This window comes from Orcinus orca, chromosome 7, assembly GCF_937001465.1.
Source record: "Orcinus orca chromosome 7, mOrcOrc1.1, whole genome shotgun sequence".
Lineage (NCBI taxonomy): Eukaryota > Metazoa > Chordata > Mammalia > Artiodactyla > Delphinidae > Orcinus > Orcinus orca.
In genome coordinates this window covers 26,527,553-26,544,299 of record NC_064565.1, presented here as the reverse complement: position 1 = coordinate 26,544,299, position 16,747 = coordinate 26,527,553, and the positions used below count along the sequence as shown (strand labels likewise).

The 16,747-nt window shown below is 38.3% G+C and overlaps 1 protein-coding gene across 13 annotated transcripts in view; it reads right to left on the bottom strand.

Moving 5' to 3' along the window:
• Window positions 1–16,747, bottom strand: part of RAB3GAP1 (RAB3 GTPase activating protein catalytic subunit 1) — a 166,944-nt gene that overhangs the window by 125,145 nt on the left and 25,052 nt on the right. For 12 of the 13 annotated variants that reach the window (XR_007478551.1, XR_007478552.1, XR_007478553.1 and 9 more), the window contains exon 4: window positions 1,034–1,166. Coding sequence is in view for 7 of the 13 variants with exons in the window: in XM_049712667.1 (XP_049568624.1) it covers window positions 1,034–1,166 (133 nt within the window). In the remaining 6 variants the exon portion in view is untranslated. Of the gene's footprint in view, window positions 1–1,033; window positions 1,167–16,747 lie in introns of those variants that run through there. The other variant, XM_049712669.1, reaches the window with a different exon arrangement.

Here is a 16,747-nt window from a genome sequence, read left to right as displayed (position 1 = left end):
CCTGCCGATGCAGGGGACACGGGTTCGTGCCCCGGTCCGGGAAGATCCCATATGACGCAAAGCGGCTGGGCCCGTGAGCCATGGCCGCTGAGCCTGCGCATCCGGAGCCTGTGCTCCGCAATGGGAGAGGCCACAACAGTGAGAGGCCCGCGTACCGCAAAAAAAAAAAAAAAACTCTTAAAATGGATCTTTCTCTTAAAATGACTGATAATATAAAATCAAGTTGCCTTTGCAAGTTTGTAAATTATGCCTAGCAAATAAAATATATGCCTTTTTGGGGAAGAAACTAACTCTTAAAATTATTTATTAAGCTGCAAATGATGTTTGCTAACTTGAATACTAACTGCAATGCTTATACAAGAGCCTGGTAAACATCAGTAATCATGAGATAGGTGCTTATGTACAGTATCTTATTAAATCCTCCCATTAACCCTCCAGGTAGTATTACTCCATTTTACAAATGAGATCAGTCAAATTTAGAAAGGTCAAGTAACTAGTAAGTAGAAAAACCAGAATTTTAATCCACTTGATCTGACTCTGAAGTCTGGGGTATATCCAAAACATGACACTGACTAATCAATAACTTTTTTAAAATTCTTCAAAGCCCAGCTTAGTTACTTAATTCTCTATAACATCTTCTCTAATCTCTCTGGACTAAAAGTGATCTTTCCTATTCTGAACTCCAGTAAGACTTTGTGCTTTGGGATGGCACTTACCACTTTTTACCTCTTACTATTGTTACTTACTTATAGACCTTATCTCCCCTACTGGAATGTAAACTTTTCTCAGTTGGGCTTAGCAGAGTACCGAGCACATCTCAGGCATTGAATAAATATGTGCTGATTTAATTAATTTTAAAATAAATGATGCTGCAATTTTTCCTCTGCAAAGATCATACTCTATTTCAGATGTGAAACGACTCTGCATATGTAAAATATCTCCAGAGGATACTACTTAATTAAGAGAACTAAATTCATAATTCAAAATTATAATCACTTTTACAAGAGTTTAAAAATATGTAGTACAAACTTACCTTCTAATACTTCATCCTTTCCTTCTTTATCAGGGAATTCTTGTACAAGATAATGATGAGTGATTGAGAACTTGAAATCAGCAAATGAAATCTCATCTGATTTCTCTTCCCATGTGCCAGAAGTAAATATACCCTGTATTTAACAAAAAAAACAAAAAAAGGAAAAACACCTACTTTATGGTATTCAATAGTTACCATTAGGTTTATTAACCACAGATCTTTTTTCCCTTTTTCTGCCCATTAATCTAAAAGTTCGATCCTATATTTATCCTTCCCATAATAAAAGGAAAAGGAAAAATATGTAAGTGAATAAACAAAGAGGAAATTATTTTATAAACTATTTATCAGTGCTCCTTTAGAAGAAAATTCCCCTAGAATATTAACTATCAAGTGACTTACAAAATTGTAATTTTCAAGTAATTTTTGTAAGATGAGTCTCTATATAAAATCATGAATATACAGTAAATCTCATGCCTCTTCACACACCAATAAAACCCCAACACCTTCTCTACCAACAGCAGAATCTGTGAGTAGCTTTTAACTGAAAATAGTTAAGTTTCATAAATTTTAAAAATTATAAAAAAATACACGACAATATTATTTTTATTATAAAGATCTCAAATCTAATAACATCACTACATGGTACACAGAATTACTGGATATCAGAAATTGCTTCAGAAAAAGAAAAGCAAATTTGTAAAATCAATTTAAGTCACATGAAATCTGTAGTACTTATTTGCTTAACAGGTTCTGCAAGCTTCTTTATCAACCTTTGGCATTCAAATATTTTCAATTAAACAGCAACTTCTTCATTGGAAAATATTTTAATTAAAAATTCCAAACAGCCCTCTTACTTACACAACATAACCATAAAAAAGGATTTTTGCCACAAGTCCTCTAGTCTCCCATAGCTATTCTTTCCACTGGAGAGATATTACAGATAGTCATTACAGCATAGCACCACCACTACAAGGCAGAAATACCAACTCAGCAACTTCCAAATACAGATAGCCCAAAACTAGACAGGAAAAATGTAAGGAATGATTCTCTGCATTACTGAATTTTTTAAAAGTGTTTTTCAGACTGTACCTAAGTTTTATGTGTTCCTGGCAAGGTATTTATAATTCTGAATCTTTTTATTAGGAGAATAATCACCATGTATGATACATATCAAAAACTATGATTTTTATACACTGGGTTTCTTTAAAGTGAGGTTAACCTGTGTTAAGATATATATGGCCTGTACCAAAAGTCTCAAACTGCAGTAATAAATGATATACGTAAGAGCTTGGTTTGCTAGGAAGAATGCCCACAATAAAGCAGTGAAAGCTAAAACTAAGGTGGGGGGGAAAGTCCGGAAAGTGAGAGATAAGTCCCCTTTTCAAGCTTGCAGAAAACCTGAAATTTTTTTTGCCATATTTTTAATTGAAATATAGTCAATTTACAATGTTATGCTAGTTTCTGATGTACAGCAAAGTGATTCAGTTATACAATCCATACTTTTTCATATTCTTTTCCATTATGGTTTATTACAGAATATTGAATATAGTTCCCTGTGCTATACAATAGGACCTTGCTGTTTATCCATTCTATATATAATAGTTTACACATCTGCTAGTCCCAAACTCCCAGTCCTCCCCTCCCCCTTGGCAATCACAAGTCTGTTCTCTATATGTCTATGAGTCTGTTTCTGTTTCATAGGTAAGTTCATTTGTGTCATATTTTATTTTTCTTTTCTTTTTGCAGTACCCGGGCCTCTCACTGTTGTGGCCTCTCCCGTTGCGGAGCACAGGCTCCGGACGCGCAGGCTCAGCGACCATGGCTCACGGGCCCAGCCGCTCCGCAGCATGTGGGACCTTCCCGGACGGGGGCACGAACCCGTGTCCCTTGCACTGGCAGGTGAACTCTCAACCACTGCGCCACCAGGGAAGCCCTATGTCATATGTTAGATTCCACATATAAGTGATACCATATGGTATCTGTCTTTTTCTTTCTGACTTACTTCACTTAGTATGATAATCTCTAGGTCCATCCATGTTGCTGCAAATGGCATTATGAAATATTCCCTTAAAATGATACAAGAAACATTATCTGACCCTAATCCTGCATTCTAGGTACAACTGTCAACCTTACTGAACAGCTATCTCAAGGTGGATTTGGTTGTATTCAATATAGAGGGCATGCAGGTTCTGTATCCAAAACAAACTTTTTAAGATAATTTAGCTTAACTGAAAAACAACACTCCAACCTCCCTCCTTCCATTCCATTATGATACAGTCACTTGACACCAAATTCCAGTATGGTGTATATTTACTACTAGAACCAGAAAGGATAACTCTAGTTCAGAATTAATCTAGTAATTCATCAAAAATAACTTCTGATGGCCCTAATTAGAAAATAAAAAGAATTAAGCACACAGACTAGAAAGCTGTCTGCATTCACAGATGGCATGATTATGTACATAACATATCCAAAGGAATCTACAAAGTACCAAAACTGAGTTTATAAAGTTGTGGAATTCAAGGTCAGTATACAAAAATCATGTGAATTTTTATATACATATACTGAGCAAACGCTTGGGAAATTAATTTTTTTTAAATACCACTCTTATAACATCAAAAAAAATCAAATATCTAGTGAAAAGACAATGAAAGATGAGCAAGAACTCTACCTAAAATACCTCAAAGCATTACTAAAAGATATTAAAGACCTAAACAGAGATATTTCATGTACATGGACTGGAAAACACAACACCATTAAGATGTCGATTCTCCCAAATTGATCTATAACTTCAACACAATCCTAAGCAAAATCCCAGCAGGCATTTCGTAAAAACTGCCAAGCTGATTCTAAAACTAACATGAAAATCCAAAGACCCTAGAATAGCTAAAATAATTTTTGATGAAAAGTATACTACCTGATTTTAAGATTTACTTTGCTACAGCAATTAAGACAGTACAGTACTGGCATAAGGACAAATAGATCAATGAAACATAACAGATAGTCCAGAAATATATTCACACTAATACTTCCTTTTACAACAGAGGAGCCTCTACAATTCAGTAGGGAAAGGATGGTCTTTTCAACAAATGGTTCTGAAATAATTAGATATTCATATGGAAGAGAACACAGAATATCCTCACAACCTTAAAATAGGCAAAAATTCCTTTGACAAGACACAAAAGTCACTAACAATAAAATCAAAAACTGAGAAAATGAACTTCACTAAAATAAACATGCTCATCAAAAGACACAATTAAGAAAATGATTAGGAAAGCCATAGACTAATGGGAAAACTCAAAATACATATATCTGACAAAAGACTCACAACCAGGATGTACGAGAATAATTTTTAAAACGAAACAATCCAATATTTTTTAATGAGCAAAATACTTGAACAGACACTTAGCAAAAGAAGGTATGAATGACTAATAAATAGTTAACTGTGATGAATCACCAGATACTACTGAATTTCAGTAGTCGACAGCGAACTGCAAATTAAAACCACAATGAGATACCACTTCACACCAAGTAAGATGACTAAAAATAAAAATCTGACAATGCCAACTGTCAGAATGTAGAGCAACTTGAAATCTCACATACTGCTAAGAGTATACAATGGTACAATCTTGTACTTTAGAAAAGTTTGGCAGTTTCTAATAAAACTGAACACAAGACCTAGCAATTCTGCTCCTAAGAATATACTCAAGAAAAATCAAAGCATATGTTCACCAAATTGTTCATAGCAGATTATTAATAATAAGAAAAAAATGGAAACAATTTAAATATTTATCAATAGGAGAAAGGATAAACACACTGTGGTACAGTCATACGATCCAAAAAATGATGTGTGTAACATGGATGAATTCTTAAAATATTATGTTGAGCAAAAAGTCAGACACGAATGCATAGTGTATGATTCCACTTATATGAAACTCAAGAACGGGTAGAATTAATATATAGTGAAAGAAATAAGAACTATGGTTACTTAAGAGATAGAGAGAAAAACAAGGAATCTTTCTGGGATGATGAAAATTATTTTTTACTTTAGATGGTAGTAACATGGGTACATACATTTGTCAAAATAAACTGTAAATCTGAATTTTGTTCATTTTACTGTATGTAAACTATAACCCAACAAAGAAAAAACACCAATAGAACACCTCTTTAAAAAGAGATAAGGAGATATGGGGGAATATTAAACTTCTGAGGAAAATGCGGTAGGTAGGGAGAGGAAGATGCTTTTTTTCCAAGAGAAAAGATAATGGCAATTATGTAAGAACAACATGCACTAAACATCATCATGTGGACCCAACAATCCTTTCCACTCATCTTTCAACTTAATAAATTTTAGGTAATTAAGAAATATTCTCAGCCAGAACTTTGGAGGGCCAAAGACCTCAGCAAGATAAAGGTCACTCTTTTAGTTGAGCCCTTCACAATGTCAGGCCCAGACTATTTTAATAGCTTTCTACTGGTCTCCGTATCCCTACCCTACAATCCTTCTTCCTAAAATATAAATCTGATATTGTTCTTCTGTTTAAAATACTTTAGTGGATTTCCATAACCTATAAGTGGCTTCCAGAGATGTTTAATCAGGTATTCTATCAGTAAAAGATTTTGAGTATCCACCTCCATATATGTATATTTTTATTAACAAATTAAGCATTACTGTAGCAATATATTATGCATATGATATATAAAACAAAAACATTAAAAAGGGATATAAACATATAATATAATTAGAAGTCATAATACAAAAATGGCTCATCACAAGCACCTCTAAGTGTGGCATTACTGGGTTGGCCAAAAGGTTCATTTGGTTTTTTCTGTAAGATGGCTCTAGTAGCACTTAATTGTCTTTAACTTCATTTGAAACAATTTTGTTAGACTGTATGTGACAGCTGTCATATCAGCATGCATTTAAGAAAAGATTTATCAAAACTGGTGAATTTTTGTGTAGCCATTTTAATACTGAAGATGAAAGAAAAAAAGCAACATTTTCGGCATATTATGCTTTATTATTTCAAGAAAGGTAAAACGCAACTGAAATGCAAAAAAAAGATTTGTGCAGTGTATGGAGAAGGTGCTGTGACTGATCGAATGTGTCAAAAGTGGTTTACGAAGTTTTGTGCTGGAGATTTCTCGCTGGACGATGCTCCATGTTCAGGTAGACCAGTTGAAGTTGACAGCGATCAAATCAAAACATTAACTGAGAACAATCAATGTTATACAGTGCGGGAGACAGCCGACCTACTCAAAATATCCAAATCAAGCACTGAAAATCATTTGCACCAGCTTGGTTATGTGAATTGCTTTGATGTTTGGGTTCCACATAAGTTAAGTGAAAAAAAACTTCTTGACTGTATTTCTGTATTCAATTCTCTACTTAAATATAACAAAAATGTTCCATTTTTAAAATAAATTGTGACAGGCGATGAAAAGCAGATACTGTACAATAATGTGGAACGGAAGAGATCGTGGGGAAAGTGAAATGAACCGCCACCAACCACACCAAAGGCCCGTCTTCATCCAAAGAAGGTGATGTTGTATATATGGTGGGATTGGAAGGGAGTCCTTTATTATGACCTCCTTCTAGAAAACCAAACGATTAATTCCAACAAGTATTGCTCCCAGTTAGACCAACTGAAAGCAGCACTCAACAAAGAGCATCCAGAATGAGTCAAGAGAAAACGCATAACCTTCCATCAGGATGACGCAAGACCGCATGTTTCTCTGATGACCAGGCAAAAACTGTTACAGCTTGGCTGGTTCTGATTCATCCACTGTATTCACCAGACATTGCATCTTTGGATTTCCATTTATTTTGGTCTTTATAAAATTCTCTTAATGGAAAAAATTTCAATTCCCTGCAAGACTGTAAAAGGCACCTGGAAGAGTTCTTTGCTTAAAAAGGTAAAAAGTTTTGGGAAGATGGAATTATGAAGTTGCCTGAAAAATGGAAGAAGGTAGTGGAACAAAAGGGTGAATACGTTGTTCAATAAAGTTCTTGGTGAAAATGAAGAATGTATCTTTTATTTTTACTTAAAAACCGAAGGCACTTCTTGGACTGGTAGAAACACAAACCCACCAGACTTGGCCCCACCCCTTTGCTGGTTTATCTCCCATGGTTACCTTCCACCTACCCTGTGTTACGATCCTAACAACTTGTATTTCCTCAGAGGTGTGCTTTATCTTTGACATCTGGGCACAGACTATTTATCCTGCTCTTCTCTACTTCCTCTTAGCATACCCTTCACATATTCATTCTTCAAAACTCATCCTAAATGTTATTTCCTGTAGAAAATCTGCTTTACTTCCATGAAAGGTAATGATCCTCAATGTCTTGTTCAAATCATTAGAATGGCTTCTTATTCAAGTCACTTACTTATATATCTATTTCTCCATTAGACTGTAAAGAGCAAAGACTACAGTCTATTCTTTGCAGCCCAGAACTTAACAGTGCCTACATGCTTAATAAGTATCTTAGGAATTACCTTTATCAGTATTCACAAAGAAACCCATGTTTTCCAAATATACTGGAAATATTTCAGTAAGTACACAGAATATATAGTCAGAGGTCTAGTCTAACAACTTGAAATACCACACAACCCAGTCCCTAAAGGTATGCTCTCTGACTTGAACTGACATATGTACATCACAGTCCTCATGTTGAGTTCCTCGTGAAGTTAATTTCCTCATGGTATAAATCAAACACGTGGATAAACTCACTGCCTTCCTGGATTAAGGGATTTTCTGTAACACCTAAACATAAGCCATCTTTAAGATTTATTGGTTACCAGAATCAAATTTCACATCATAAACAAGCTACCATTAAAAATATAATCTTTCATTATAAAACTAAAACTCTGTTTAAATTACTGTTTAACAAATTATTAAAAAATTTTTTCTTCTATTGACAAAAGCAACACATTATTGAAGAGGAAAAAAATATAGTGAAGCATAAAACCTAGTGGGTTTTTTTTCCATTTCTTTTTTTGAAGAGCACAGAACTGTGGTTCTCACCCTAATTAGACTTCATAATCAACTACAAGGCTTTCAAAAACATACTGATAACTAGGCTCCAGAACAGACTAATTAAATCAGAATCTCTGAGGTTGTGTCGAAACCCTAGAATTTTTCAAAAGCTCCCCAAGTGATTCTAATGTGCAACCAGGGTAATCAAAACCTTGGTATAAAGCTAAAAATGAAAGTTTTCATGCACTGATGGAGGAAATCTTTTTGAACGTTTGCAGTATTGAAATACAAATATTAAAAAGCCATCTATCTATGTTGGGACAACTGAATATCCGCATGCAAAAAAAAAGAAGTTGGAACCTTTATCCTTACACTAGGCATGAAAACTAACTCAAAATGGATGACAGACCTAAATGGAAGAGCAATAACTATAGACACCATCAAGAAAGTGAAAAGACAGACCACAATACATGCTGCAACATGGCAAATGGGAAAAAATGCGTGAATTATATATCTCATAAGGGACTTATATCCAGAATATACAAAGAACATTTACAAATGAATAATAAAAAGATAAATAATCCAATTTAAAAATGGGCAGGAGGCTTCCCTGGTGGCGCAGTGGTTGAGAGTCTGCCTGCTGATGCAGGGGACACGAGTTCGTGCCCCGGTCTGGGAGGATCCCACATGCCGAGGGGCGGCTGGGCCCGTGAGCCATGGCCGCTGAGCCTGCGCGTCCGTAGCCTGTGCTCTGCGACGGGAGAGGCCACAACAGTGACAGGCCCGCGAACCGCAAAAAAAATAATAAAATAAAATAAAAATAAAAATGGGCAGGGACTTTCCTGGTAGTCCAGTGCTTAAGACTCCAAGCTTCCACTGCAGGGGGTGTGGGTTTGATCCCTAGTCAGCAACTAAGATCCCACATGCTGCCCAGTGCAGCCAAAAAAATAAAAATAAATAAATAAATCTACTTTAGAAAAAAAATGGGCAAAGGATCTGAAAAGACATTTCTCTAAAGAAGATATACAAGTGGCCAATAAGAACATGAGAAAGGGACTTCCCTGGTAGCGCAGCAGTTAAGAATCCGCCTGCCAATGCAGCGGAAATGGGTTCGAGCCCTGGTCTGGGAAGATCCCACATGCTGCAGAGCAACAAAGTCCAGGCACCACAACTACTGAGCCTGTGCTCTGGAGCCTGCGAGCCACAACTACTGAGCCCACAGACTGCAACTACTGAAGCCCACGCACCTAGAGCCCGTGCTCTGGAACAAGAAAAGCCACCACAATGAGAAGCCTGAGCACCGCAACGAAGAGTAACCCCCACTCGACGCAACTAGAGAAAGCCCATGCACAGCAACAAAGACCCAATGCAGCCAAAAAATATAAATTAATAAATTAAAATAACATGAGAAAATGTTCAACATGAACAGCCATTAGGAAACTGCAAATCAAAGCCACAGTGAGACATCACTTCATATCCACTAGGATGGCTATAATTAAAAGATAACATCAAGGGAGGAGATCAATTGGTGGAGTAGGAGAATGCTGAGCTCACCTCCCCACAGGAACACATCACAATACAGGTACATGAGGAATTCTTATTGAAAACAAATTGGAGAATGACAGAAGGACTCTTCTTCAACCAAGGCTATGAGGAAAGATCCACACAAAGTCAGGTAGAAAGTGAGGAGAAGCAATCAGGATCTGCAGCACTAGGAGGCGACACAGAAGAGGAGACGGATATCACAGGCTCAGAGATCCTCCGTGGGGAGTGAGTGGTCCAAGCCACATATTGAGCACCACCTCCCTGGGGTTCAATACCAGGAAGATGTGTCTCCTTAGCTGGTTTGAAAACTAGTGGGACTTATAGGAGGGCTATAAGAAACTGAGATTCTACTCCTGAAGAATGCACACACATGCTTGCTTACTCCCAGGAATAAGGCCTAGGAAGAAGAGTGAAACTTCCTTGGGCTCTGGCTGGTTTCCCAAAACCACACACAAACTGTGGGCACCCTGGCCCACACCAAGCACCTCTCCAGCACCTCTAGCTATTTATTTATTTATTTTATTTATTTATTTATCTTTGGCTGCACTGGGTCTTCATTGCTGCATGCGGGCTTTCTCTAGTTGTGGCAAGCGGGAGCTACTCTTCGTTACGGTGCACGGGCTTCTCATTGCAGTGGCTTTTCTTGTTGTGGAACATGGGCTCTAGGTGCACGAACTTCAGTAGTTGTAGCACACGGGCTCAGTAGTTGTGGCTTGCGGGCTCCAAAGCGCTGGCTCAGTAGTTGTGGTGCACAGGCTTAGGTGCTCCGCGGCATGTGGGATCTTCCCAAACCAGGGCTCGAACGCCTGTCCCCTGCATTGGCAGGTGGATTCTTAACTACTGCGCCACCAGGGAAGCCCCAGACATTTTTTAAATGTCTGTACAGATTACTTCCCTGACCTTCAGGATAAGAACTACACCCACTGAGTGTCTACTAAGTCAAGTAATTAATGTGTAATTATGTGTGTATGTTCATGATTGTGTGTCTGCATACATAAAATCTCCTAACGCTGTCATATAAGTTTCAACCCTATTTTATAGATAAGAAAAGGTTCAAAGATTTAAAAACCTGTCCAAGGCTACCATACCATTAAGTACTAAAGCTAGAATTTGATCCACCACAGCCTGGTTCTTTCCAGTAGAAGCTAAGGCAGATAGACATAAACACGCACATATACATATATAAATTCAATAGTACATATGTGAACAAGATAAACAAAGAGAACAATATATGGGTCAGAGCTTAAGGAGATGGTTGGATAAATATCAAGTGAGTCAGAAATGGATTCATTCAGAAAAGTGGATCCCCATTAGTCTGTAGGTAAGGTAAGGCTAATAAGAAAGAACAGATAATGGTCTGGGGCAGGACACTGGATGTCAAATTTAGGGAACAAATAGTCCAATTCAGCTGAAGTTTCCTAGAAGGAATAGAGAAAAAAGGTAGAGAGAGACCTGACAGTTGATGTCTATGAATATCAGTTCTAGGAGTTTCAACTTCACCCTGTGGGCAATGAAGAGCCTTTGAAGGCTTCTGTGTAGGCTTGTAACGAGATAACGGTATTAGTTGAGGAGAATTCCTCTGAACACCCTGGATGGAAAGAAGAAATAGGAAAGAGCTAAGGTAGGGAAGAGGATAGGAAAAAATATTTGCAGGTTATGTATCATATATTGGGTAGGCCAAAACGTTCGTTCGGGTTTTTCCATAACATCTTATGGAAAAACCCGAACGAACATTTTGGCCAACTCAATAAGACATTAATATCTAGAATGTAATAAAGAACTCTTACAACTTAACATGTGCATTAAAAAGTGAGCAAAGAGACCTTCAAGATGGCAGAGGAGTAAGACATGGAGATCACCTTCCTCCCCACAAATATATCAGAAACACATCTACATGTGGAACAACTCCTACAGAACACCTACTGAACTGTGGCAGAAGACTGAGACTTCGCAAAAGGCAAGAAACTCCCCACGTACCTGGGTAGGGCAAAAGAAAAAAGAAAAAACAGAGACGAAAGAATAAGGACGGAACCTGCACCTCTGGGAGGGAACCTGCACCTCTGGGAGGGAGCTGTGAAGGAGGAAAAGTTTCCACACACTAGGAAGCGCCTTCACTAGTAGAGACCGAGGGTGGGCAGGGGGGGAAGCTTCGCAGCCACAGAGGACAGCGCAGCAACAGGGGTGCAGAGGGCAAAGCGGAGAGATTCCCGCACAGAGGATGGGTGCTGACCAGCACTCACCAGCCCGAGAGGCTTGTCTGCTCACCCACCGGGACGGGCAGGGGCTGGGAGCTGAGGCTCGGGCTTCGGAGATCAGACCCCAGGGAGAGGACTGGGGTTGGCTGCATGAAAACAACCTGAAGGGGGCTAGTGCGCCACAGCTAGCCAGGAGGGAGTCCGGGAGAAACTCTGGACCTGCCTAAGAGGCAAGACACCATTGTTTCGGGGTGCAGAAGGAGAGGGAATTCAGAGCATCGCCTAAACGAGCTCCAGAGATGGGCGCGAGCCGCAGCTATCAGCACGGACACTAGACGAGCATGAGACGCTAAGGCTGCTGCTGCAGTTACCAAGAAGCTTGTGCGCAATCACAGGTCATTATCCACACCACTCCTCCCAGGAGCCTGTGCAGCCCGCCACTACCAGGGTCCCGTGATCCAGGGACAACTTCCCCAGGAGAACACATGGGGCCTCAGGCTGTTGCAATGTCACACCGGCCTCTGCTGTCGCAGGCTCGCCCTGCATTCTCTACTCCCCACCTCCCCCAGGCCTCAGTGAGCCAGAGCCCCCTAATCAGCTGCTACTTTAAATCCATCCTGTCTGGGCAGGAACAGACGCCCTCAGGAGACCTACACGCAGAGCCGGGGCCAAATCCAAAGCTGAACCCCAGGAGCTGTACGAACAAAGAAAAGAAAGGGAAATCTCTCCCAGCAGCCTCAGGAGCAGCAGATTAAGTCTCCACAATCAACTTGATGTACCCCGCATCACTGAAGTACCTGAATAGACAAAAAATCATCCCAAATTGAGGCGGTGGACTCTGGGGGCAACTGTAGACTTGGGGTTTGCTTTCTGCATCTAATTTATTTCTGGTTTTATGTTTATCTTAGTTTAGTATTTAGAATTTATCATCATTGATAGACTTATTGATTTGCTTGCTCTCTCTCTTTATAAGGATTATATATATTTTTTTCCTTTTTGTCTTTTTGTGGGTGTAGATGTATGCTTCTTTGTGTGATTTTGCCTATATAACTGCTTTTACCACTTGTCCTACGGTTCTGTCTGTGTTTTTGTTTTTGTTTTTTTAGTATAGTTTTTAGCACTTGTTATCACTGGTGGATTTGTTTTTTGGTTTGGTTGCTCTCTTCTTTCTTTTCTTTTTTTTTTATTACTTTTTAATTTTTTGTTATTTTTAATAATTTTTTTATTTTTTATTTTAATAACTATTTTTTTTTAATTTTTTTTTCTCCCTTTTCTTCTGAGCCATGTGGCTGACAGGGTCTTGGTGCTCTGGCCGGTTGTCAGGCCTGTGCCTCTGAGGTAGGAGAGACGAGTTCAGGACATTGGTCCACCAGAGACCTCCCAGCTCCAAGTAATAAATGGCAAAAGCTCTCCCAGAGATCTCCATCTCAATGCTAAAACCCAGCTCTACTCAACGACCAGCAAGCTACAGTGCTGGAAACGCTATGTGAAACAACTAACAAGACAGGAACACAACCCCACCCATTAGCACAGAGGCTGCCTAAAATCATAGTAAGTCCACAGACACCCCAAAACACACCACCAGATGCTGTCCTGCCCACCAGAAAGACAAGATCCAGACTCATCAAACAGAACACAGGCACCATTCCCCTCCACCAGGAAGCCTACAAAACCCACTGAAGCAACCTTAGCCACTGGGGACAGACACCAAAAACAACATGAACTACGAACCTGCAGCCTGTGAAAAGCAGACCCCAAACACAGTAAGGTAAGCAAATTGAGAAGAGAGAGAAACACACAGCGGATGAGGGAGCAAGGTAAAAACCCACCAATCACACAAAGGAACAGGAAATAGGCAGTCTACCTGAAAAACAATTCAGAGTAATGATAGTAAAGATGATCCAAAATCTTGTAAATACAACAGAGAAAATACAAGAAACACTGAACAAGGACCTAAAAGAACTAAAGAGCAAACAAATTATGATGAACACCACAATAAATGAATTTGAAAATCTCTAGAAGGAATCAATAGAGAATAAATGAGGCAGAAGAATGGATAAGGGACCTGGAAGATAAAATAGTGGAAATAACTACTGCAGAGCAGATTAAAAAAAAAAAACAATGAAAAGAATTGAGGAGAGTCTCAGAGACCTCTGGGACATTAAATGAACCAACATTCAAATTATAGGGGTCCCAGAAGAAGAAGAAAGAAAGAAAGAGACTGAGAAAATATTTGGAAAAATTATAGTTCAAAACTTCCCTAACATGGGAAAGGAAATAGTCAATCAATACCAGGAAGGGCAGAGAGTCCCATACAGGATAAAACCTAGGAAAAACACACCAAGACACATATTAAGCAAACTATCAAAAATTAAATACAGAGAAAAAGTATTAAAAGCAGCAAGGGAAAAACAACAAATAAGACACAAGGGAATCCCCATAAGGTTAACAGCTGATCTTTCAGCAGAAACTCTGCAAGCCAGAAGGGAGTGGCAGGACATATTTAAAGTGATGAAAGAGAAAAACCCACAACCAAGATTACTCTCCCCAGCAACAATCTCTTTCAGATTCGAGGAAGAAATTAAAACCTTAAGAGATAAGCAAAGGCTAAGAGAATTCAGCACCACCAAACCAGCTTTACAACAAATGTTAAAGGAACTTCTCTAGGCAGGAAATGCAAGAGAAGGAAAAGACCTACAATAACAAACGCAAAACATTAAGAAAATGGTAACAGAAACATACATATTGATAACTACCTTAAATGTAAATGGATTAAATGCGCTAAGCAAAAGACACACACTGGCTGAATGGATACAAAAACAGAACCCATATATATGCTGTCTACAAGAGACCCACTTCAGACCTAGGGACACATACAGACTGAAAGTGAGGGGATGGAAAAAGGTATTCCATGCAAATGGAAACCAAAAGAAAGCTAGAGCAGCAATTCTCGTATCAGACAAAATAGACTTTAAAATAAAGATTATTACAAAAGACAAAGAAAGATACTACATAATGCTCAAGGTATCAATACAAGAAGATATAACAATTGTAAATATTTAAGCACGCAACATACAAGCACCCCAATACATAAGGCAAATGTTAACAGCCATAAAAGGGGAAATCAACAGTAACACAATCATAGTAGGGGACTTTAACACCCCACTTTCACCAATGGACAGATCATCCAAAATGAAAATAAATAAGGAAACACAAGCTTTAAATGATACATTAAACAAGATGGACTTAATTGATATTTATAGGACATTCCATCCAAAAACAACAGAATACATCTCAAGTGCTAATGGAACATTCTCCGGGACAGATCATATCTTGGGTCACAAATCAAGCCTTGGGTAAATTTAAGAAAACTGAAATCGTATCAAGTATCTTTTCCGAGCACAACACTGAGACTAGATATCAACTGCAGGAAAAAAACTGTACAAAATACAAACACGTGGAGGCTAAACAATACACTACTAAATAACCAAGAGACCACTGAAGAAATCAAAGGAGAAATCAAAACACACCTAGAAACAAATGACAATGAAAACATGATGACCCAAAACCTATGGGATGCAGCAAAAGCAGTTCTAAGAGGGAAGTTTATAGCAATACAATCCTACCTCAAGAACAAGAAACACCTCAAACAACCTAACCTTGCACCTAAAGCAATTAGAGAAAGAAGAACCAAAAAACCCTAAAGTTAGCAGAAAGAAAGAAATCATAAGAATCAGATGAGAAATAAATGAAAAAGAAATGAAGGAAACAATACCAAACATCAATAAAACTAAAAGCCGGTTCTTTGAGAAGATAAACAAAATTGATAAACCATTAGCCAGACTCATCAAGAAAAAAAGGGAGAATACTCAAATCCACACAATTAGAAATGAAAAAGGGTAAGTAACAACTGACACTGCAGAAATACAAAGGATCATGAGAGACTACTACAAGCAACTGTATGCCAATAAAATGGACAACCTGGAAGAAATGGACACATTCTTAGAAAAGCACAACCTTCCAAGACGGAACAAGGAAGAAATAGAAAACATAAACAGACCAATCACAAGCACTGAAACTGAAACTGTGATTAAAAATCTTCCAACAAACAAAAGCCCAGGACCAGATGGCTTCACAGGTGAATTCTATCAAACACTTACAGAAGAGCTAACACCTATCCTTCTCAAACTCTTCCAAAATATAGCAGAGGGAGGAACACTCCAAAACTCATTCTACAAGGCCACCATCACCCTGATACCAAAACCAGACAAAGATGTCATAAAGAAAGAAAACTACAGGCCAATATCACTGATGAACATCGATACAAATATCCTCAACAAAATACTAGCAAACAGATTCCAACAGCACATTAAAAGGATCATACACCATGGTCAAGAAGGGCTTATCCCAGGAATGCAAGGATTCTTCAATATACACAGATCAATGTGATAAACCACATTAACAAATTGAAGGAGAGAAACCATATGATCCTCTCAAATGATGCAGAAAAAGCTTTCGACAAAATTCAACACCCATTTATGATAAAAAAAAAAAAAACCCTCCAGAAGGTAGGCACAGAGGGAACTTTCCTCAACATAATAAAGGCCATATATGACGAACCCACAGACAACATCGTTCTCAATGGTAAAAAACTGAAACCATTTCCTCTAAGATCAAGAACAAGACAAGGTTGTCCACTCTCACCACTATTATTCAACATAGCTTTGGAAGTTTTAGCCACAGCAATCAGAGAAGAAAAAGAAATAAAAGGAACTCAAATCGGAAAAGAAGTAAAGCTGTCACTGTTTGCAGATGACGTGACGCTATATATATATGTACAGAATCCTAAAGATGCTACCAGAAAACTACTAGAGCTAATCAATGAATTTGGCAAAGTAGCAGGATACAAAATTAATGCACAGAAATCTCTTGCATTCTTATACACTGATGATGAAAAATCTGAAAGAGAAATTAAGGAAACCCTCCCATTTACCAC